Source organism: Chenopodium quinoa, unplaced genomic scaffold (assembly GCF_001683475.1).
Source record: "Chenopodium quinoa cultivar QQ74 unplaced genomic scaffold, ASM168347v1, whole genome shotgun sequence".
In the NCBI taxonomy this organism is placed as follows: Eukaryota; Viridiplantae; Streptophyta; class Magnoliopsida; order Caryophyllales; family Amaranthaceae; genus Chenopodium; species Chenopodium quinoa.
Genome location: NW_018745000.1, coordinates 4782670 through 4807243, shown reverse-complemented (window position 1 = coordinate 4807243; position 24574 = coordinate 4782670). Strand labels below are relative to the sequence as shown.

Genomic DNA, 24574 nt, shown 5'->3' with positions numbered 1-24574 from the left:
CCTAAGGGTCTTGTCCAAGTCCGGATCCGTAGGGATCAAATCACCTGTTCGTTTTGACCTGGGCATAAACAAAAAGAAAAGAAAGCAATGAGAATGTCCCAATTGAAACTAGAAGTTCCAATGGGACAATAAAAACAGTTCAAACAATCAAACTAAAACTAATAGAATCTAGTCGTCTCCCCGGCAAAGGCGCCAAAAACTTGATGAATAAAAAGTTATACCGCAAGTGCACAGTGTCTAAGGTTAGCAGAGATTTAGAAAATACGGGTCGAATCCCACAAGGAGACAAGTTCTATTAGTTTTTGCCCAATTATATGAACTATTTCTATAAACAAATAATGATTCGATGATTAATTAACTAAAGAATGACAATAATGAAAATAAGGTTGTTCTCAGACAAATTAAAGTCTAGGGCATACGTTCGGTCCACCATGCTTATACCAATCCAAGAAATGCAAACAATCCATTAATAAATAAACTAGGTCGAATAATTAAAGCACTTGTTAATCCTACGGTCGGGAATTAACGCTTACGAATTAACATATGTAGTTCGGTCACTAACATAATCAAATTCGCCAATTGTAATTAAGCCTCTAAAAATATGATCTTTCAATTCTAATTTTTATTAGCTAAATAATTAACTCATGATATTGGCTAATTACATGAATCAAACAATAAAGCACAAATCAATTGGAATTATTCAAACCCTAATTCATAAATTTATAAATAAATAAGCACAAATAATCATGGTATAAACATGGCTTCCCTCACTTAACCCTAGAAACCGACTACTCACTCATAATTGAAATAAACAAAACAAAAGAGATAAATAAACTTGAATTCATAATTAATAAAATAAATAAAGAACGAAAAGAATAATTGAAATACCTTGATGATTGAATTAATGAAGAATGAAAAGCTAGGGTTCAACAATCGAGAGAAAGAAAACTAAGAAGCGTTAAATCTAGAAAAATAAAGCATAAGAGAGGAAAATAAAATCCCTCAAGTATTTATATTCAAATCTAATTCTAAGCTAATTAAAATAAAAATAAATAAATAAATGCATAAGCTACAATATTATTGGATGGTAGATGATGATATGGCAACAAATAAAGTTGGTAGACCGATGACGTGAAAAGAAGTGAAGACTTAAGGTCGCTCGTGGCTTCAAAACGCTGCTCAACCACTCGACCAGACCCGCGGCCACAGGGTGGTTCCCGCGCCCTGGCAGTGGCGGCAGCAGCCTCGAGGGGGCGCGGGACAGAGGCGTAGCCAGCCCTGCGGTTGGCTGATTTCATCTGCTAGATTCAAATTCCCATAACTTCTGTTCTAGGAATCTTTTCGGGGCGTGTGACCAAGCTCTTCAAGTCTAGTTTCCAACGCAACTTGAATCGCATCAATCCGATTTGTAGAACTCAAGATATGATCAAAAGAGTGAGCAAAGGTCATTTTTGATACCTTGCAAACCTTTGTTTTTCCCCGTTTCTAACTCAACTTCACTTCCGCAAGGTCCATGGTGACTCCCGTGGATGCTATTTTCATTTTCCATGCACAAAATCCTTAAAGCCAACATCCACGAGCATAAATCCCTCGATCGATGAACTCGATCCATCGATTTCCATTCAAATATCATCCGAATCATCTCTAAACACTTCGAAATAAAGCTTCCAAATGACTGTGAAATCACCTGGAACATTAAGAAAAACACAAACAGAGCGCAATAGAGCAACATATAATAACTTATGCAGACATACTCTAAAAACGACTAAGAAGACTATGAAAAAGCTCTAACTATAGCAAAAACGTGCCTAAATAAAACTATATAAATATGATCTATCAGCTAGTGGCGTGGGGAAATTGATCTTTCATAGGTAAATCTTACTTGCATTGTTTTGATTCCAAAATGTGATTCACCTTAACGTGGGAAATTGATATTTCAAAGGTAAATCGTACTTGCATTGTTTTGATTGCAAAATGTGATTCACCTTAATGTATGAATGTGTTTAGGACTATTAGTTTGTGCAATGTGCTCTATAAGATTATATCTAAAATACTTGCAAATAAATTAAAACCTTTTCTGAATTCTATTATTTCAGAAAATCAGAGTGCTTTTTTCCGAAAAAGGTTGATAACAGATAATTCTCTCATTGCTTTTGAAAACTTTCATTCAATGAAGAGGGGTGGGGAAGGTAGAGATGGCAATGTGGACATGAGCAAGGCATATGATAGAGTTGAGTGAGTTTTAATAGAGAAGGTGATGTTACAGATGGGATTCCGAGTAGCATGGGTGGAAAGAATTATGAGATGTCTATCTAGTGTCTCTATCTCTTTTAAGTATAATGGTGCAATTTGGGGCTCATTGATACCTTCTCGTGGACTCTAGCAGGGTGATCCTATTTCACCATACTTGTTTCTGATTTACGCAAAGGCTTTCTATAGCCTAATTACTAAGGTAACAAACGAGAAAATAATTCACGAGGTCCGGGTTTGTAGAGGTGCTCCAAGAATTTCACACCTTTTCTTTGCGGATGATAGCATTTTATTTGCTAGAGCGAATTTGCAAGAATGCTCTAAAATTGCTGATATAATCAGTACCTATGAAGAGCTTCCGGTCAGAAAGTCAATTTAAGCAAAACTTGAGGTGGCTTTTAGCAAATGTGTTGATTCAGAGAGAAGAAAGGATATTATTAAAACTCTTGGTGTTCTGGAAGTGGATAGGCATGAGAAATATTTAGGCCTCCCTACATTGATTGGGAGGTAAAAAAAAGTTGTTTTTACTTGTCTAAAGGAGCACGTATGGAAGAAGTTAACAGGTGGAAGGAAAAATTGCTATCTCGCCCCAGGAAAGAGGTGCTCATCAAAGCCGTTGCGCAAGCGATTCCCACATATATGATGAGTAGTTTTTTTTTTATCCTGGAAGGTTTATTTGATGAAATACAAGAAATTTTAGCTCGGTTTTGGTCGGGTTCTAGAGGTTCAGAAAGAAAAATCCACTGGCACTGATGGGAACTTCTTTGTCTGCCAAAATCTATAGGTGGAATGGGGTTTTGTGAATTGAAATGTTTCAACCAGGCTTTGCTTGCGAAACAAGGGTGGCGCCTTTGTAATAGGGGCAACACTTTGCTGCAGCAGATTTTGAAAGCTAAGTACTACAAAAATTCTGTTTTTTGTGGGGTTGTTAGAGGTTTTGACCCGAGCTACTCTTAGAGAGGCATATGGGGAGCAAAGTCCTTGCTTCTTGAGGGACTTTAGTGGAGGGTAGGCAACGGAAGCTCGATCAAAGCTTGGGAAGATGCATGGCTGCCTAGAGACATAGCCCATTTTGTTCCCATACCATTGGCAAATTCTAACCCTAACTTGCTAGTGAGTGATCTGATTGATTTTGTTGCTATGTCATGGAATGTTGAGGTGGTTGAAGCAAACTTTGACATGGAGGATTGCAGTAAAGTATTGAATATCCCACTCCCTACTGTTGCTGTGTGTGATAGGAGATTTTGGTGGCTAACATCATATGGACTATTCACTGTACGCTCTGCCTACTGGCTAGGAAGACTGGGATGTACGAATGCCTGGAACCTATACTATGGCATGGATGGAAATGATACATGGAGAGTAGTATGGGGGTTGAATGGTCCACCAAAATTATGCCACTTCTTATGGAGGTCGTGCAAAAACTCACTAGGAGTCATGGATGTTCAGTTCTCGAGGCACATCCGCAATTCACATACATGTCCTGTGTGCGGGGATAACAGAGAGACTATTATACACTCTCTATTCTACTGCAGCCACGCCTCTTCTATCTGGCGGTACAGTGACTTCAGAGATTTGATAAATGATGCTCAAAAGAGCTCTTTCAGGGAGCTACTTCTGTGGGTGGCTGGAAAATTAGACAAAAAACAACTATTAATATTCTCTTGCTTAGTGTGGGCTGCATGGTCTTGTAGGAATAAGGTGATTTTTGAGGATGCAAATAATCTGTACAACGTTAGCTTGGCAGCAGGCTATGTGCGTATGGGTGAAGAGTATGGCATTTATAATGCAAAATTTGGTGGGTGTGTTGCTACAGCTGTTGTCCCTTCGTCTGCAAACTGGAGTTCCCCTAGCAGTGGGTGTGTGAAGGTGAATTTTGATGCTCATGTTCCCACAAATGCTGAGGTAAGGCTTGGGGTTGTGATACGTAATGAGCATGGCTCTCCGCTGCTTGTTGCTATAAAAAATACGAGGTGTGTGTGGTCTGTTGAGCTTGCAGAAGCTGCTGCTGCTCGATATGGGATTGACCTCCCAAAACAGATGGGATATGAGAGGGTGGTTCTTGAAGGGAATGCCATTAACGTTGTCAGAGCTATAAAATGCATGCAGGAGGGTGCAACCACCATCTTTCTCCTATATGATGATATTCATAGAATGTCAAGTTATTTTTCTTATTTTTCTTTTAATCACATTAGAAGGGCAGGAAATACAGTGGCTCACTATTGCCGCTAGATGGGATTCGGGTAGTGCTAATGAACGTATATGTATGAGCTTATCCCCTCAAAGCTTTCAAACTTTGGCGGATCTTGATCTTTAATAATATTTCCCGACTTGGCTTCAAAAAAAAAAAGGAATGTCAAAAACCTTAGAAATTTGGGGAAAAAATTGTGAGAACAGTATGGAGGAGTAGAGAGAAAATAATAGAGGAGGAGATTCAATAAAGTATTCCAGTTGAATGTTAATCTATTGTTTTCCTTCCAAATCTTTTTAAATTTGGAAGGATTTTATACTTTAACAATTAAACAAAATTTTCCCTTCATTTCCCTCCCCTCCATTTCCCTCACCCCCTTAATTTGATAACCAAACAATGGATTTCATCCCCCTTCCTTTCCCTCCATTCAATTCCTTCTTATCCAAAGAAGCTGAATTGAAATCCGAATTTTACAATAACGAATTAGCAAACAACCTCAACCAATTTCTAACCCGCAACCTTCCCCGTTAAAACCAGAAATCTCTCCCCCGTAAACCCCTCCAATTCAGCCCAATTCACCGTATCATCATTCTCCGAGTCAAATGTAATTGCAAGATACCAATACATTCAAAATTGAAGGTGTCTTCTACAATGACAATTTTAAGAAGGGGATGAATAACAATTCATCATTATTTTGCTGGTTATTTCGTTATGGAAGTAAAATCATTAGATCGCATGGCATGGCATAGCATCAAAATATACAGTAGATTGATTAATTGGACAATCAACCCAACAACGAACTACTAGTATGAAATTTACCAACTCTTTTAGTTAATGTATTCATTTTTAATTATTGTACACATAAAATAACAAGAAATTAATTAACAATTTAGGATGAAAAATGTTGTTCAATCATACCTTTCTGAACGAAGAACACCATAATTCTGTTCGAAAAAAAAAAACAATGAAGAATTATGGATATGTTATTGTATATTTTAATCGATCCTTATTAGCTTTGAGTTTTTGAGCAAAAATCTTAGGGTTTGTAACAATTGGGAATTAAGATAACCTTTCTCAATAAAATAAGGGTGCGTGAGAGATGGAATGTGACGAGTTTGATTAGAACAGGGTTTTAATTTTGTATTTTATGTTCTTTAAATTTAAGTAGTAATTAACTAAATTAAAGTAGGTAACTTAACCACAAGTCAATCACTGTTAACAAAATAGCTAATGAAGGACATATATAAAACAATACATAAAATTTGTGGAATCGTGTAGAAGTTAGGATTCAAAAGGGCACAACATAAAAAATGCAATAATTTAAGGGTACCATGTAGAAAACCCAAATATACATGATCAGTCAAAATTTGGCACTCCTTCAAAAAAAAAAAAAAAAAAAAAAAATTAAAATTAAAATTGGGCAAGCTTTAATTATGCTAAGTATGAGAATGATTTCATAACTACGGAGTAATTGAGAGCACGTATAGTATGTACGATGTAGTTCTGTACGACGAGTCAACTTTGAAAGCACACCCAACCATACGTCCATACCAAAGGCTTTTTCTACTAGTCTAGTCATATATCTTTTTCAAAAAAATAATAAATAAATAAAATAAGGCAACAATTTTAGGTGAAATGGAAAGAAAGAAGCTAAACAAAAGATTTAAAGAAGTATATACTCCCTAGCTCTGCTTTCAAAAGTTCAACTAGTTTACCATAACAAATCTTTTGTCTCCACAAAAATTATTGATTAAGCGGACTTTTAAATAGATTGAAATTACCCTTATACTACAAAACTTATTATTTTTCTAACATAAATTTTATATCCTTAACGTATTAAATTAATCATATTATTCTTAATAACATGTATCCATAAGGAAATACATATTAAAATACAATTATCAATTAAAGGGATTAAAGTTATCATAAATAATTGTTAAAATTACTTTTAAATTAATCGTCTTACAACAAAATTAATGTAAGTTTCTCTAGTACAAGATTTATTGTTGTTTCTATAAATAACTGAAAAAGTGAGTTTATATAGAAGATGTATATGATATGTAAAGACATGTGTGACTGTGTTAGTGTAAGAAAAAAAAAAGAAAAAAAGTAAGAAAAAAAAGTAACTAATGGAAGGGAAAGTGTATAAAAAATGTGCAATAGTGTGGTGTTAGTTGAAGGAGTAAGATCATAAACGAATTCAGTGGCGGATCCAGGATTTTCGAACTTATGAGTCACCATCAATAATTGATCACTTATTTCAATCCAAAAATTATACTACCTCCGTTTCATAAAATCTGCAACAATTTCCTAAAAGGGAAACTACACATTATGTGCAACAAAAAAAAACTTCCCTAATATAGTAAAATTTTTTGTTTAAATTTACCAACATATCCTTACTTAACTTCAATAAACCACCTATTAACTTATTAACCTAAATTAATTTATTCATAATTAAACCCTAACCCATATTCTCTCTCCTCCCTCATAGCCCACATCCACCACCAACATCACCAACTTTTCTCTCTCCACCCTCTCAACCACCAGAAACACACTTTTCTCTCTCATCCCTCTCAAGAGTCTCAACCACCAGTCAGATCAGCGCCACCTCGTGACAGTCGCCGCCCCTTACTCGCGACACTCGCTGGCACGAGCTAATCGAAAATTCAGATCAAAGTCGTCGGCTTCTTGCTTCCCTTATCAAAGTCGTCGGTCCTCCTTGAAATTCAGATCTAATCGAAAATTGTGATGGGGTTTCGGATCAACTTGCTTCCCTTATCTAAGTCGTCGGTCCTCCTTCAAATTCAGACCTAAGTGATAATGGTGATGGGGTAATTAGGTGGGTTGGGGTTTTTGGTGGTTGCGACTTAGGTGGGGTGGGGTGGGGTTTTTTCGGATCTTGGTGGTGGTGCGTGAGAACGTGGGGGGAGTTTTGGTGTTTTCGGATCTTGTGGTGGTGCGTGAGGAGTTGTGTTACACGGTGGGTTTTTGGTGGTTGTGAGTTGGGTAGGGTGGGTTTTGGGCATGGTTCGGATCTTGTGGTGGTGAGAGGGTGGTCGAATGTGTTGAAGGTGGTCCTGCGGTGGTTGTGTTGGTGGCGGTAGGGTGGTCGGATGTGTCAAAGCCTCAAAGGTGATGTTACTGGTGGAGAATGTGGGTGTTAGCGGTGCTAAGGTGGGCAGTTTGGTGGGTGGCTTGGTGGGAGCAGAGGTTTTTGTTGTTGGTGGGTGGCTTAATCAAATTATCCCACTTTTTTTATTAACCCTTAATAACCTACCCTTACTTTTGTTAAACTACATTTATCAAATTTTGTCTTGGGAAACGTAAATCCTAGTTTGTTGCAGATTTTATGAAACGGAGGTAGTATAAAAAAAATTATATTTCACCAAATTTATTTCAATCCAACAATCTATAACCCTTATAAAAGCCCCAAGCACCAAGACTGTAGCAATTTTACTGTTCCTTATGAACAGAGAATTGACGGTTTTGCCCTCCCTGCCCCTTAGCACCCTTCTCTGGTTGACCAAGTTGACCGGGCTATTTCGGTCTTTTTGCTTTGACATTGCATGTTGTCTCAGTGGGCTGACGCGTGGCAATTCCTCTTTCTTTGTCGGTGTTCTGCAGCTTACTCTTTTTCTTTCTTTCCTGCTTTCTTTTCCCATTAGCTAAGTCTTTCTTCCTTTTCGTTTTTCCTTTTTTTTCTTAGTAAATTAATTGTTGCTTTTTTAATGTGTGTGGGTGTTGCAGCGGCTGTGTCAATGGCGGAATTTCAAGGAGTTGGTGGTGGTGTAGTTGCGTGATTTCGAGGAGTTAATGGTGGTGTTGTTGCGCGAATTCGCGGAGCTGATGGTGGTGTATATGCCCAATTTGAAGGACTTGGTGGTGGTATTTTTTGGATCTGGTTGTTTTGAGCTATGAGGTATTCTCCTCTTGAGTATTTGTCAGTAGGAAATTTGTTAAATCAAAATCAAAATATCAATTCATAAAGACATGAGCAGTGTTTTTAAGCAAATCTAATTAAAGCATTAGTACCATTTCAATTTACCTGTAGTATCTCATTTTGATTAAAAACATGAGTTAGCTAATTTAAAAAAAATTAGAATTAGCATTGTGTAATAAAAATTAATTTCTCATATAAATTTTGTTTAAGGATTTTATAAAGAGATTATGAACGAAATACAGTGATGTGTCTTGTAAATTTGTTTTATTAGTTTATTATTTAAATATAAACTTAGCTTCAGAAACTATTGATAGGGGAAATTGCTTTTGGAGGGTTTGGTGCTGTAATGTGTACCTATGTGAATTTAAAAATTTATAGAGGGGTTTTAGTGTGTACTAAGTTCCATTTTTTCTGAAGAGATAAAAATACCCTTTTTTTTTAAGCTATAATAATGATAAAAATAAACTAGAGTATATTTCAGATGTCTTTTTTGGTTGCAGTGTATTATTTAATAATTTTTGTGGAGAAGATATTTTTTTTATGATGTACTAGAACAATTTATATGGTCTTGGTTTTTTGGCTAATAAAATATATGGGATATGTCCTTTGCTTTATTCTTTATTATATATGTGTTCTGCATGTTTGGTTTGTTTCAATTTTCTGACTTGCTTCTTCTTTATCTTCTGTCTGAAAGAAAAGGTTTGTATGTGAAACTTTGTTGGGGTAATTGGTTAATTAGATTTTGATAAAAATATAATATCATGGGTTTAATTCCTTATGGATCTCATTTGTACAGACAACATTGGATATTGACTTAATGAATCTTGAACTTTTTATGCACCATAATTTCCTGGACATACATTGATGTACAATTATTTGAATTTACAGTTATATATTTTTTATAGGAAAGTAAAATAGAACAATTACTAGAAATTAGTTGTTTATGCATTTGTATTATTTTTGAAGCATTCAATTTGGTTACATAGCTTAATTTTTTTTGCCCTTGTGTTTTTTGTTTTTCTTCTTTCTTTTTTTTTGGATAAAAAAAAGGGAAAAAAAAGAATAATTGTAGGTGTATGCACTTGGAGCTGGTTGTGCTGGTAAAATTAATTGCAGCTACTGGTGGTAAGTTTATTATTATTGATTTAACTTGGAATATTATAAGGTGGCTTGGTTTTCTTACATATGTTACCTTAGTTGTTGCACTTTGATTGTAGTTTAAGTTTAGAGGATGTATATGTTAAATGTTTTTTTTTTTCCCCGGTTACAGGTTATGGCTATTCAGTCAAGCAAAATTGCCATTCCATTTCGACCTCTTTTAGGTCAATTGATTGATTGTTTAAATTTTCCTAAACCGGTTTATGGTTTCATAGATAGGGATAGGAATAATGCTTGTGTTCGTATTAGGACTGAATGTGGGAAGTCTGAATTTGTATTTTTCGGTGGGGAAGCTAACACAGTTGAGGAGTCCCAAGAGAGAGCAGCTCAAAAAGCTGTGCAGAAACTGATGAACCAGTTTGGGGTGCGGGTGAATGATTTTACATCCGATAGAGCAAGGATGTATCAGCTATGCAGTAAGCTTTTTAAGCATAAGGTGGTTGAGTTATGTAGTGAAAAAGGGATAGTGATGCCTGGTGCACAGAAGGTTTTGGGCAAAAAAACCATCTGGTGATGTTGTTCATGTGACGATTGACTTTGTAGGCTTTTTAGGAGCTGTTGTTACAAGGACTGGAGCAAAGGTGAGTCCATTAGAGACTATTTGGGTTAAAAATTTGGGCTTTGTGTCCTGGCTAACAGTGTCTTGCCCACATAATGGAGGTGAAATGGAATGCATATATAGTGATGCTTGTCCTGAGTTAGCTGATGCGAGGCAAAAAGCTGCCAAAAGAACTATTCATTACTTGGTGACTAAGTATAATCTAGAGATCATTGATGCTAATTATGGTGCAATTTCGGAGAAGCATGTTGCTTGCAGTGCTCTAAAGAGAAGGTTTTACCAATTAAAGGAGCATTTGACTGCCAGAGAGGAAAACTTTGCTACTGATGAATGCTTGACTCCTACTTCTGAGAGGTTTCGGATCCTTGAGATTGGTTTGCCTCCAGCTGCTCCAGTTAAAAGACGTTCGGTTATAGCATTAGATGCAGCATCTTCTTCTACTGTTAGAGTTGTTGAACCTTTGGTTTCTGGCATACCTGAATTAGAGACTGTATGGAAGCGGGCAAAGTTTGTTTAGCCTATATGGAGACTTACATTAGTATTTTGGGTAGAAAGTTGTATGCCTGGATATAGGTGTTTAGATTTAGCATTGATATATGCTTATTATCTTTCCTTTTGTCTTAGAGCCTAGGTCTATGAGTAGTAATGGCTGAAATTTTTCATTAGAAAACAGACTTGAAGGCTGTAATTGAAATATAATGTAATGTGTATCTTGAGTAATGAATGGATTAACTTTTTATTGTAGTTCTCATGACTTCTTAATTTAATATTGCTCTTTCATTAATTTTATTGTTAATTGTATGTCTTCTTGATTTTACAATGCTCTTTCATGTTTGGTGTTAAATATGTTCAGTATTTTATCTTTTTGAAGCTACATGGAAAATGTAAACACGGGTTTTAATTATGCATTAGCTTTTCTGTTTGCAGTGAATGGTAACTATTTATGTATACTGATATTCAAATTTCGATTGTATAACTTAGTTTATGTATGTATATAAGCATGTGAGGGAATAGGGAGAAAAGGAAATCTTTAAAGTAGGATTAGAGTTAAAGGAAGTAACAAGATGAGATAATGACAAGCTTCAATGGCTTTATAAAATAATACAAAGCAAGTATTGTTAATGATATGCACATGCTCTTATTAAGGTACAAAATAATGTAGTAGATTAGTAGAATTCATTTATTTTGTTTTGTGGCAGTAAAACAGGAGGATATTGCAATATCAAATCGAGATCAGTGTAAAATTCAGGAATTATTGTTATAGGCTTAGATCACAGAAGTTTACGCAGAACAAATATTGGAACAGGTAAACATTTGCTTGAGTTGAAGGAGATATGCAAGTTAGTGTATTAGATTGATCAAATTTGTGAGGATTTAAATTGCAGAGCCTTTTAAGTTGCACCTTATTTTTTATTAAAAAAACATCTTGTTAACTGCACCTGCTGAGTATTTCTATATATGTTCTTTATACAGTTAATGACATAAACTGAGATCGTTAATAACTTGTGCAAATTGTTGAGATGTGCATGCAAATGGTTGACATGACTTGGCCTGCAGCAAAGTAATATGGGTATATCTGAAAATTTTGCATGATTCTTATGATAAGTCTTTCTATTTATATGCGCATTGCTATGTTCATTTATGATATTTATTTTATGTTCAAGTTGCTGAGTTATTGTTTTAATTGTTTATATGATAGCTGATGCACCTATTAATTTTAAGAGACCATCATTTCAAGGTCGAAAATCAAAGCGAATGAGTGCTTTGGTATCAACTCATAATTCTACTAGGTAAAATAGATGATTTAAAATAATAAAATTATTATTTTGGTGAACTAAATTCATAGGTTCTTTATTCTTTGTACAGTCAAGCAGAACAACCAAGATCGAAAAAGCCTAAATCAAGACCTTCGAAATATATTGTACTTGAAAGTGGGTCATTTGCCTTACATTGAGTTACAAAAGTGAATATATATATATATAGTATTTTTTTATAAGATCTGGTTTAATTTCTTTTTGGTCATGCTACAGAGAGGCCTTCAACTCACAGATCTACACCAACAAATGGCCAAAGTTCAAAACAGCTAAGGGATGCAGCTAAAAGTAAGGTTTAGTAGTAATTTCAGTTTATCTATTTTGCACACATACATAGTTGCACAATCAAATTATCTCAAATACCCTTTAATGTTATTACAGAAACCCCTGCGGCAACTATAGGAAAACCATTACCTAGGCATCCCCTAGAATTATCTCCACCTACTTACTGTGATAAGTGTGGAGCTAAGAAGTTTGAGTTTGAAACTCTACATTTTTGTTGTGGTAATGGTGATATTAAAATAGCTGAGAATGAATATCCCCCTGAATTAATGAGGCTTTTTACTTCAAGAGATGAAGATGCTCTCCATTTTAGAAAATATGCACGGTTATACAATAACTTATTTGCTTTTAGTTCAATTGGAGGTAAAACTAATAGAGAAACATACAAAGGTATATATGTCTTTAAATTTCATGGCCAAATATATCATTCTGTACCAGACTTAATACCAGATGAGAATGGTCCAAAGTATCTGCAACTTTATTTCTATGATGGGCAAAATGAATTGAAACACAGAACAGACTGCTTTCCTGAATTAAGACAAGATGTTATTGACAAATTAATGCAAGTAACTAAAGATAATCCATATGCAAGATTTTTCCGCTCTTTGAAAGAAGTAAATGTTGATGAGCGTACTAACATTATAATAAATTCAAACACTGTACCAGATCAAAGAGTATATAATGCTCCCACTTCAGATGAAGTTGCTGTTATCTGGCCTGATAGTGTTTCGTCAAGTCAGAGTTCATGGCCACATGTTCTTGTAACAACAAATTCTTCAAAGTCTCATCGGATTGCTCATTTTTATGGGTGTTATGATCCTTTGCAGTATCCCTTGCTATTCCCAAGAGGTGAATGTGGTTGGCATCAGGGTTTAAAGAAAACTTCTTATGGTGGAGGCAGACAAGTGGCAACTGAACCTGATCCGATACAGTCCTGCGCAGTACACACTCCGGCAGATTTTCTAGATGCAGAAGCTGCTCGTAAGTTCTTAAAAGAATAATGGTATTATTTTTAAAGCTGTTTTTATACTTGTGTTTCCTTATCGTATGCTTAATTTGAATTTTCTCTAGACTTTAATGTTTGTAGGAGCTTCTGGAAAACATACCAAAGCTGATAAGAATATCTCTGCAAGGGAGTACTATTGTTATAAGCTTCAAATTAGACCAGGAAACATGCTGTTAAGAGCAGGCCGTGCATTTTTGCAGTATATCACAGACATGTATATCAAAGTTGAAAACACAAGGTTAGATTTTTTTCGGCAAAATCGGGATACAATAAGAGCGGATCTTTATAAAGGGATTCTAGACACTGTAGAGAGTGGCCAGACAAGTGCAGCTAATATTGGTCATAAGTTCATTTTTCCACCATCATTTATAGGAGGCCCTCGTGATATGAAAAGGAGATATCTGAATGCAATGGCTCTTGTGCAGAAATACGGGAAACCTGATCTCTTTGTCACTATGACCTGCAATGCAAATTGGCCAGAGATAAAAGATGAGCTAGAGCCTGGTGAGACCGCACAAGATCGGCCAGAATTAGTTGCTCGTATATTTCGAGCAAAGTTGATTGCTCTGAAAAACAAAATAAAAAAAGATGAAGTATTTGGTAAAGTGGCAGCAATGATATATGTCATAGAGTTTCAGAAAAGAGGATTGCCACATGCTCATTTCCTATTGATTCTAGAGCAACAGCATAAGATGAAGTGTCCTGCTGATTATGATAAATATGTCTGTGCAGAAATACCTCCTGTTACTCAGCCTGAGCTCCGTAAAATTGTGTTAAGGCATATGATGCATGGACCATGTGGCCGCTTAAATCCAGAGTGTCCTTGTATGAGAAAGAAGGATAATGTTATTTCTTGTAAAAATGGGTATCCAAAACAATTCCCCGTACAAACAACAACAAATAAAGATGGCTATCCTTGCTATAAGAGAACTGATACTGGAGAACAATTGAAAGTCAAAAATGCTCAGTTAGATAACCGATGGGTTGTCCCTTATAACCCCTATCTCACAGCACTCTTTGATTGTCATTTGAACGTAGAAGTTTGTTCAACTATTAAAGTAGTGAAATATTTATATAAGTATGTTTACAAGGGACACGATCGAGTGGCCTTCAATATTCTGGCTGAAGATAAAAATTGTAACGATGAAATTGCTCAGTTTCAGTCGGGGAGGTGGGTGTCGCCATGTGAGGCAGCTTGGAGAATTTTTGGATTTGATTTATTTGAGATGCATCCACCAGTCTTACCTTTTTCAGTTCATATTCCAGACATGAACACAGTTTGTGTACGCCCTTATGAACGTCTGGATGTTGGTATTGCAAGCGGTGTTTATGGTAGGACTCAATTAACTGAGTTCTTCCGTATGAATGCAGCTACTGATAATGGTCTTGGTTACTCATATGTAGAATTTCCTGAACACTATAAGTGGGATGCTTCAGCAAAATCATGGTCCAAACGGCAAAATAAAAAATTAATGATAGGGCGATTAGCTTTTGTCGCTCCTTCGGAGGGTGAACGCTTTTACCTTCGGCTTCTATTACTGAATGTCAAAAGTCCAAAATCATTCACAGACTTGCGCACAGTTGAAGGTTATGTGTGTGCAACTTTTAAAGAAGCATGTCTAAGAGCTGGCATTTTGGAAGAGGACGATACTGCAAGAATTTGTTTAGCAGAAGCAACTGAAATTCAGCTCCCTCGGGCTTTACGCCGACTATTTGCAACTGTTCTTATATTTTGTCAGCCGAGTAACCCTGAATAATTATGGTTTAAATATTATTCTGCATTATCAGAAGATTTTGCACGCCAATACCCTGGTGTTGAAAACAAAGTTAAAAGATTAACTGTCAGATTAGTAGAGCAGCATTTAGAGGCCATGGGCAAGTCATTATCTGCTTGTGGTCTGGCTGTTTTAATGGAAGACACTGATAACCAGATTGATAGAACAAAAGACATTCAAGATGCTTTAGATGCTCCGATTCCTCAAAATTGTATAGAAAGTCGTGGCTTGCTTAATACGGCACAAAAGGAAATTTTTACTTGTATTATGCAGCATATCGTAGAAGGAAAACCAGGGGCATTTTTCGTAGATGGTCCTGGTGGAACTGGTAAAACGTTCTTATATAATGCATTATATGCTGAGATCCGCCTTATGAATAAGATTGTTTTACCTACTGCTACGTCTGGAATAGTTGCAGCAAATATTCCATCAGGTAGAACAGCACACTTAAGATTCAAAATTCCATTGGACAGTGATGCTTCATTAGCTTGCAGTGTTTCTAAGCAAAGTAGCCTGGCAGCGTTAATAAAAGAAACATCTCTTATAATATGGGATGAAGCATCTATGGCAAACAAGCAAAATCTAGAATCTCTAGACCTTTTATTACAAGACATATGTGATAGTGATGTGATATTTGGTGGGAAGGTAATTGTCTTCGGTGGAGACTTTCGACAAGTGTTGCCTGTTGTTCCTAACAAGACTATTAGAGAAGCAGTGGAAGCAAGTATAGTGAGTTCTTATATATGGCAGCATTTGCGGAGATTCAGGTTAACTGAAAATCTAAGAGCTAGGGAAGATCCTTCATTTTCTCAGTTTTTAGTTGCACTGGGAAACGGTGAACTGCAGACCATGGAAAGTGATTTTGTTGAGTTGCCACCTCAGATAGTGCAGACTTTCCAGCCTGATGCTGATCCAATAGATGAGTTACTCGAATCTTCTTTTCCAGAACTTGGTTCAGGTGCTCTGGACCCTCAAATCTTTTCAAGAAGGGCTGTTCTAACACCTATAAATGACGATGTAGATACTATAAATTCGTTCATGATTGAGAGATTCCCAGGACAAGCCATATCTTATACAAGCTATGACAGTTTCCTAGATGATAGTGGCAGCGTATATCGTACAGAATTCCTGAATAAACTATGTCCAGGTGGAATGAGCCCTCACAATCTTGTGCTCAAAGAAAACTGCCCAGTAATATTGCTTAGAAACCTTCTGCCATCTTCTGGTTTATGCAATGGAACGCGCCTTATATGTAAAAAGTTTTTCCCTAATTTAATTGAGTGCGTTATTTCTATCGGACAGTATCAAGGGGAACATGTATTTATACCCAGAATTAAACTCAGACCATCAAGTTCTCAGAAATATCCTTTCCAATTTCAGAGGAACCAGTTTCCTATCAAGCTCAGCTTTGCAATGACTATAAACAAGTCACAGGGACAAACTTTAGATCAAGTGTTAATATATCTCCCTCGTTCGTGTTTTTCACATGGTCAGTTATATGTGGCTCTCTCACGTGCACGGTCTGCAGATAAAGTGAAAGTTGTATCAGTGGCTCCTACTTTACAACATTCAGAAAACTCTGTTAAAAATGTCGTATCTTATGCTGTCCTAAAGCTAGCAGGAGTAATTTAGGTGATTATACATTGACTAAGCTTACTAAGTTGATTTTTCGAAATATATAATGGCAGTCCTAATTTTCGTGTTTTACTCTTATTTTGCAGGAGTAATCTAGGTGTTGTTAGATCATTCCTAAAATAAGCTAAGTCATGTGCAATCACTTTAGTAGTGGTCCAATGTTGAATTCCAAGTATGCCTTTTCTTTCACCTATTTGCTTGATACTAATATACTCTATTTTGCTGCAATCCATTTTAATGTGAATATACTAATTCATATATGGCATTAACTATGGGTGATATTTAATGACAATAATGGTTGGTTAGTGATTGTGGGTCATATCTTTCTTGTTTTAGATTGCTACTGTATATTATGTGTGTGTGTGATTGTTTTAACAGGGCTTTATGACTACTGTAATAAATTAATATGCTAATTGATTCCAATTATGCATTCTGAACTTTAATACATGTGATTTTTTTCAATGAATTCTTGTATGTGCTTTATTCTAAAGCGTATGAGCAAAGATTACTTTTAGTAAATGTAGACACTTACTTTATTACTCTAGATCATAACTTGTTTTAAAATAGGTGTTTTGTATTAATGAGTTGTTGTTTGGAGAGTAATAAGTGTTTAATTTTGAGTAAATTGCTATTTGGGTTTTCTGGCTTTGACATCACAAGGAAGGAGTGAACAGAAAATCTGACTAGACTTTATTACATGTCTACTGGAAGAAAAAACCTAACTCAGGATTTATTGCTTGATGTTCAATTACAAATCTTCATATGAACTAAATATTATGCCATATACTTTAATTTCAGGTCCTTCAACGGTTCAGAAGATTCCTCCGGAGCAATTTTGCTGGCATGGTTTTGTGATAACTAAAGCATTAGCCCTTGGGTTTAGAAAAGAAGTGTATAAGCATCTTGTTAATTGTTTCTTGATCATCAGGCAAACCATTCATAAATTGGTTTTCTGTCAAGCTTTCGCCTTACGTATTTTCATGTAGCATACAATTATAGTGGACACAATACTTTTAATTATAATTCTCCTTTGATTATAACTGATATTGTTTAGAGCAATTAGAATGATTGATGGTTGAAATTAAACTATGTTTGCTTCACTATTTAACATTATTGGTTGTAAGAGCAATTAGAATAATTAATGGTTGTTTCTGATTTATTTATTTAGTTAAAGATCTAATGTGATTTCAAACCCTTGATTTCTTTTGCTCTATTTTGTCGTGCAAGAAGATACCCTTATTGTTAGGCTTCATGGATCAACGTCAATCTGCAAATGACATAAGCAGGTCAGTGGTTTTAATGATTTTTCAAAGGTCGCTGCTCTTATTCCCTTAATACATCATTTTTATTCATGATTATTCTTTTTTTCTTTTTATTTATTTTTCGGTTTTTTATTCCTGAATAACTTAATTCATAATGCTATTTTAATTGTTAGCTGGTGCTTTATTTCTATTTTTATACAATTAATGGTCATATGGCTTTCAACTAAAATATCTAGTTTTGATTAGTTGGAACTTTGGTCTCACTCTTTCAGTGTAATACTAAGGCAACAATTGCAGCTCATTGCATCAAGCGGATAAAGGACAATTATGAATTCAAATTCAACAGATAGCTTAGGTAGAATCTAAAAGTTTAAATCTATTGAATTTATTTTAGACTTACTGAACTTGTGTTGTAATGCTTGGGTAGAGCGATCAATGGTGTGCTTATTCATAGTACTGGTATGTTTGCTTGTAGATTGCTGGAATAGTTTGAAGAGCGGAACAAAAGAAGAGAGCATATATTTTTTCAGATTTCTGAGCTCTGGAACCATTGAAGCCCTTAAGAAATGTGACGCTGATAGCATCATGTGGTCTACAAGTTCGTAAATCTATGGATTCGTATATTTGAATTTATTCAATGAATTCAATGACATATTGACATGGAGTATTTTATATTCAACCTTAGTTCCTAAGAGTTTATATTTCTACATGGATTTTAAACTGGAGTATTTGCTTGCAGGTAGTATTAGACAATGGCATTGCTCGAGTGACAATATCTAAACCACGAGAAATTGTTACTGGACTAGCTTATAATGGCATTGACAATTTGCTTGAATCTCGAAATCTTGAGGACCATAGAAGGTAAACATTCTATATTTAACAGATTTGTACAGTCATTTTTCTTAATGAAATCAATACTTCAATCAGTCTCTATATACAATCTAGAAACAAAATTCAAGATAATGAAAGAAAAGTTGATCATCACATGTGGAATTTTTAATTTTTTCTGCTTGTTTAATGATATATTTAACTGTGAAATGTATGCATGTATTGGGAACTTGTTTAGAATGATGCTAATACACCAGGGACATTTGACATGTTTGTTCTTCTTGCCTTTTTGTTTCTTAGTTTACCAAAATTAAATGGATAAAATTGTAAAATTTAGGCTTTGTTTTACAGATTTGACTAAGGCTATTTGCTAACTGTATGCAAGATTAAAGCAACAACTTTTCAGGTGATTATGTTACATGATGATCAGGTGGAAGTTTTCTTTTGTAGACAGTGGGATCCTTCACTCAAGGGCAAGTTATTCCCATTGAATATTGATAAAAGGTAGTTGCTTTAATCTTCACCATATTATATAAACTTCTACTTTTTATAGAGCACACTTCCTCCTTTATATATTAGTACCCCTCTCTCTTGAAATAGTTTTCATGTTAATAATGTAACTAAATCCAATAATTGTTAAACTTTTAGGTCTATAATGCTTCGTGGCTCATCCAGGTCATATACCTATGCAATCTATGAGCATATGAAAGATTGACCGGGCTTCAGCTTGGGTGAAACTAAGGTCACATTCAAGCTCAATAAACGGTGGTATAAAGAAACTGATTTCTTTGGACAGGTTTCACGGAAAACCAAATTAATTAGAAGAAATTTAGGCAACAAAGCATGATATGTTTAGTCCTGAGGCTGTTCTGTTGACAGGCCCTGTTAAACCAAACATTAAAGGAGAGGTATCATAATTTCTTATCTCATGTAGATAAAAGTTGATTATTTATTGGTTTTAAGTATTTTTATGATTTGTTCGATCATCTTTAGTGAATATATGAATTGTTATATTATATAGGTTGATGACAAATATCAGTATTCATGTGACAACAAAGAGATAAAAAACCATATACGCTTAAATTACAGCCTACTAAAGTGAACTATTTAAATTAACTTTCTATCATAAAATAAAAGTTAATATTAAAAGTTGTACAATATTTCACATTTCTATATTTCTATATTTCTATATATATATATATAGGTCTGCTATGATTATGACTTGTTGTAAAGCCACTCCCTTAAAAAAAGGAAAATTGTTTTCTGGGATATGGTTATCCATATATAAAAGCAAGATATTATTATTCTATTACTTATAAAAACAATAAACTTTTCCAGGCTTTATAAAGTATTATAAAAGTACAGTAAGCAGCTGAAAATCTTTACCTAAAGTATGGAATGAACAGTGTTAACAGTAAAGAAGAAAAAACTTACATTGCGTATTATGAACTTATTACCAGAACCTTCCCCAATTACTGTATTCTAGCTATTTCCTATTTTTTAAATTTGTACTAACTCATATAAAAAGTGTTTCATCTTTGGCATTTCGTTTTTTTTCACAGAAGAATCAACCAAAGTAGCAGCGACTTACTCAGCCATGGCAGGTATGGTCCCTTCTTTTATAGATTGCTTCCATTATCCTTTAGCTCAATTATTGTTAATGTTTTTCCTATATAAATTCCTTATTGTGTACTTGATTAACTAATATTTAATATTAAATGTTATAACATTTTACATTATCATGTATAACTACTGCTATACAAAATAACATGAAAGCATTTGTATACATAGATCAAAAATACAAAACAACTAGACAGAAGCCAGAGTATGTGTACTTGGATCAGTTAAATGCAGCATGCAAGACTTATATAGTAAGAGTAGTTGTTGCTGAAAAAGGAAGGGACACACTATCCTCCAAAAAAACAGTTAGATTCCAAACTTTACTTCTAAAGGATGAAAAGGTATGCATTTATTACTTTATACATGTAAATATCACACTAACTTTATTACAATTATGATGCAACTGAGAGAATATTCCTAACTATAATCTAAATCATATCAAGCATTTAGGTAGGCTTAAAGAGTTATGGTAGGCTGTACAGAAATTACATTAACTACTCTTGTAATAATCATGCTTATGCTATAATCATGCTTTTACTTATGTTATAATCTTAATCAGCTAAAGGTTCAGTTAAATATAGTACACATGAAGCTAGAATATAATGCAATCCTAATTATGTTTAAATGTTCATGATTTAAGTGAAATATAAAGTATATAGCTTATTATAGTTAAATCTTTTGAGTAACCTTTTTATTCTTTTATAATATAAATTACATCAGTGTTAAAATCACTTTATTTTAGCAAAAATAATGTTAAATAAAGCACGTATTTTGTGGCACTTTAATTAAATCTCAAACAAAAGATGCCTTATTCTACAAATCTAATAGCAAATTATATATAATTAATAAGTTTAAGGGACCTTATAATATAGTTATAAAGCTCACCTTGTTTCACTATCATTTTCTGCTTTATAGGGTAATAGGATGCGTGGTACTTTATTTGGCGATCAAATTGAAGCATTTGAAGAAGCATTACAGTACCTAGGTGAATACGACATTTCTGCTGCACCTATTAAATTCATTGAAGAAAAATGGAGAACTGAGCTTGATCAGTTTCCGTACCAAATGGCTTTTGGTAGTAGAACTATGATCCAGCCAGTTCATCCAGAGCTCGGACCAATTATGCCTAACTATCAACCCATTGCAAGTATACCTCGTACAGTTGATCCTGATGAGAAATACGGTATATTGCACTCACATAACAGTTTCACATAAAAAAAAAAACAATTAAAAAACACTAACAAACTTATCTGAATTCACAGATATCGTGGGTGTGGTGTTATATGTTGAAGAAGAGCCAAGGAAAATTGAAGCCAGAGATGGAAAGCGAGAGAGCTTCGTACGAGAAATAGTCGTTACTGATGAAAGGTTAAAATCAGTTCACCTAAATGTTCAGGATTAGTAAAAATAATATTTGATATATATTACAATTTGGCATCACTAACAATAAGTATTTCATGTAGCAGTTGCGATCAACCGCTCACCATCTCATTGTGGAATGACCTAACAGCACCCAAATTCTTCGAAAAATTACCTAATTGGGCAGAAGCATTCCAGGTTATAGGTTTTAGAGCTCTTAAACCATATACTCGCCGTGGTAAGACAAAAACTATTGTACTTTAGATCCCAGGTGATTTTTTACTATGAGAGAATTAACACTATCTGTTTTATTTAGGTTTTTCAATGAATTCTGGTATGTCTACTCGAATAATCTATAAACCTGAAGGGGATCGAGCGCGTGAGCTGTCTGACTGGTAATCACTAAAACTTAGCCTAGCAAAAACAACAACCATTATAGTGTGTTGATCATCTCTATAATGAATAATGTGCAGGGCTAACCTCTTCCACCAGAAGATATTAGATAGACAAACTAGAGTATTAGAGGTTAAGTACCCAGGTGAAAACAAAAAAATTGTTTCCATTGCTGAACTGAGACGGAAAAAGGTGAACTATAATTCATTACAGCCTCTTCCAAGGTTTACAACTTACTAAAAATTAAGTGTGCATGCTCTAACTGATATTTTGTGAATTATAATACATGTGTAGCCAAGCAACACCATACAGGAAGAACTTCTATGGATAGAGGTAACCATTCAGAATGCAGAATTAGAAAAAGTGCACGCGTACACAGGCTGTTCAAACTGCTGGAAAAGAACCAACCTTCCATTGCAGAAGCATTATTCTTGCACTTCTTGTTATAAGAAAGAATGCATATGCACTGAGAGGTATAACACTAGCTCTTTTTAAACACCAACCTTTTTTGTTAATATTGTACCTAACAAAAATTCCTGTGAATTCATGCCAGGACAACCTTTAAGTTTGAGGCTAGCGATGGCACAGGCACTATGGCATTCACCAATTTTAACGATGACACAGAAAGACTGTTTAGGAGAAGTGCAGCTGAAACTTATGCCATAAAAGAAGCGGTAAATTACAATTACCATGTACCTACCTTTTAATTTTTGAAACAGTTTATATATGCCATGTAAATTTCCAAAGAATACTTGAAAGTTCTTATTTCATAAAAATAAAATTATAAGTAAAAAAATTAATAAGATTAAATAAGCTTAAGATACATCTAGAATATAGATTTTCCAATAGACAATCACCCATTAGATGTTTAAAGGTCCAGTAGACTTGAAAAAGTCAAACACTCTTATCTTATGCCCTAGAAACCAAGAACACAAAAAAACCATTATTAGCAAAATTGTCAACGGTTACGTGAATTGACAATGAATTGTTGAGTAATGTTGCTAATCATTCCCGCATAAAAAGATTTATAAATAAAAAAGAAAGGTAAAAAAAAAAAGGCAGAAAAGAAATATAGTCATCTAATTAGATAATATTAGCGTAATACACAGTCAAAGTTATATATTATAATATTTACAAATTTTGATATAATACTAATACTTGCCATGATGATAAATACAATGCAGGATGACCACAATGCATTCGAGGCTATTCAAGACATGCTTAGAAGCAAACCGTTCTACATTAAAGTAGGACCTACATCGCATTTAGGCCAGAACAATGTTCTAGAATGGAATCTCAAGGGTATAGGAACTTAAGGAAGAACCTGAGACACCAGAAGTTTTGCAACCATTTGAAGGCACCTCCAACCAAGCAAAAGATGCAAATGAAAAGGAAAAACAGCAATCTATGGAACAAGGGAATCCAGAACCAGTCATTCCAACCCCAAACATGAAGGGTTCTTCAGAAAAACATACACAAGATAGCCCTTTCACTCAAACACTGGAGTTAACTCAGGGAGATATCGAATCGCTTAAGCGAAAGAAAGCTTTAGGGAAAACTCCTGTCCAATTCCAAGATGAGGAAACTGAATACGAGCCACCGCTATCACAATTCCGTGCAAAAAAGAAACTTTGCTTCGGCGGAATGACTCCAGAGAAGAACAAGACAGCCCAAGAACCAGAGATATCACCAAGAAAGGATCAAGCTCAAGATGAAACTGTCCCCCTGAAAACTGACAAGAAGGAAGCCAAACCTGTAACTGTGAAGTCTGAGAAGCCAAAATAATCTTCCATCAAATCTGCCACGACAAATGATAAGGTGGTGAACTACAAAAAATATACATAATAGCCTAATGGAGTACTGCAGAACAACAATCTAAGGTGCACTACCTGCACATCATCTAAGTATTAAATATTTTGCTAAATTACAAATATATGGACAACTATAAGAAATTCTCTTTTGCTCAGAATGCTAAGCACAATAGATAGTTGCCCATGTATTTACATAAAACTCCAGCATCGTGTAGTAATTAATCTTCAACTTACTTTCAAAATTTCATGTATATAGAAGTAAGATGCTGTAAAAGTTGCTCTTTTGAGGGTTTCCCAGGAACAGTAACAACAGTTAGTGTTCCTGGCAAACACCATAATTAGATCAAGGTCTAATGTATTGCTATATTACAAGAGATGTTAAATTTTATCTATAAAAATATAGTAGTTTATATATGTGGCTTATTTGAAATTTATTATTATACTGTTTTTTTAAAGAACTAAGTGAAATTATAAATAAAAAAGGGATCATGATAAAGAAAATAATCATCTTATGAGAATTCATACTTAATTTATAAAACATCAATACAGATAAATCGCATAAGCTATAAAGTTCAACAATAAAAAGAAAGAAAGGAAAAATTCACATATAAAAAGAAAACACATAAAATTTGTTATTAAAAATATAAAAACCTAGACTAATGTGTAGAATTAAAAAATAAACAAAGCTAAT

General features: G+C 34.6%; 3 protein-coding genes across 8 annotated transcripts; all 3 read left to right on the top strand.

Moving 5' to 3' along the window:
- Positions 1–6323: 6323 nt before the first annotated feature.
- LOC110707520 lies at positions 6324–15069 on the top strand. Of its 5 annotated transcripts, XM_021885536.1 has the most exons (9): positions 8057–8360; positions 9432–9506; positions 11298–11404; positions 11572–11668; positions 11798–11888; positions 11965–12029; positions 12129–12200; positions 12861–13175; positions 13282–15069. In XM_021885536.1, exons 4-9 carry the CDS (start codon positions 11665–11667, stop codon positions 14955–14957), a joined length of 2223 nt encoding a protein of 740 aa, XP_021741228.1. In that variant the 5' UTR covers positions 8057–8360; positions 9432–9506; positions 11298–11404; positions 11572–11664; the 3' UTR covers positions 14958–15069. The 5 variants fall into 5 exon arrangements, with proteins under 5 accessions (XP_021741227.1, XP_021741228.1, XP_021741226.1 ...); XM_021885535.1 differs by lacking the exons at positions 11298–11404; positions 11572–11668 and adding an exon at positions 6324–8050 and having other exon boundaries at positions 8189–8360; XM_021885534.1 differs by lacking the exons at positions 11298–11404; positions 11572–11668.
- A 2-nt stretch (positions 15070–15071) lies between these two features.
- Positions 15072–16607, top strand: LOC110707594 (ATP-dependent DNA helicase PIF1-like). Its single transcript, XM_021885622.1, has one exon. The coding sequence runs from the start codon at positions 15072–15074 to the stop codon at positions 16605–16607; it is 1536 nt and encodes a 511-aa protein (XP_021741314.1).
- Positions 16608–16694: 87 nt separating this feature from the next.
- On the top strand, positions 16695–24297 carry LOC110707521 (probable replication factor A 73 kDa subunit). Of its 2 annotated transcripts, none has more exons than XM_021885540.1 (17): positions 16695–16782; positions 17409–17896; positions 18145–18227; positions 18348–18470; positions 18612–18733; positions 19093–19204; positions 19349–19608; positions 20263–20304; positions 20492–20661; positions 21236–21503; positions 21613–21688; positions 21787–21917; positions 21996–22074; positions 22153–22264; positions 22367–22545; positions 22626–22746; positions 23257–24297. In XM_021885540.1, exons 8-17 carry the CDS (start codon positions 20298–20300, stop codon positions 23386–23388), a joined length of 1275 nt encoding a protein of 424 aa, XP_021741232.1. In that variant the 5' UTR covers positions 16695–16782; positions 17409–17896; positions 18145–18227; positions 18348–18470; positions 18612–18733; positions 19093–19204; positions 19349–19608; positions 20263–20297; the 3' UTR covers positions 23389–24297. The 2 variants fall into 2 exon arrangements, with proteins under 2 accessions (XP_021741232.1, XP_021741231.1); XM_021885539.1 differs by having other exon boundaries at positions 21583–21688.
- The last annotated feature ends 277 nt before the right edge of the window (positions 24298–24574 follow it).

Coding starts and splice junctions, on each gene's coding strand:
- LOC110707520 (XM_021885535.1), top strand. CDS start 9,458: ATGCACTTGGAGCTGGTTGTGCTGGTAAAATTAATTGCAGCTACTGGT. Junction 12,030..12,128: donor GAAATATATTGTACTTGAAA/GTGGGTCATTTG, acceptor GTCATGCTACAG/AGAGGCCTTCAACTCACAGA. Junction 13,176..13,281: donor TCTAGATGCAGAAGCTGCTC/GTAAGTTCTTAA, acceptor TAATGTTTGTAG/GAGCTTCTGGAAAACATACC.
- LOC110707594 (XM_021885622.1), top strand. CDS start 15,072: ATGGGCAAGTCATTATCTGCTTGTGGTCTGGCTGTTTTAATGGAAGAC.
- LOC110707521 (XM_021885539.1), top strand. Junction 22,546..22,625: donor GAATGCATATGCACTGAGAG/GTATAACACTAG, acceptor AATTCATGCCAG/GACAACCTTTAAGTTTGAGG. Junction 22,747..23,256: donor CTTATGCCATAAAAGAAGCG/GTAAATTACAAT, acceptor AATACAATGCAG/GATGACCACAATGCATTCGA.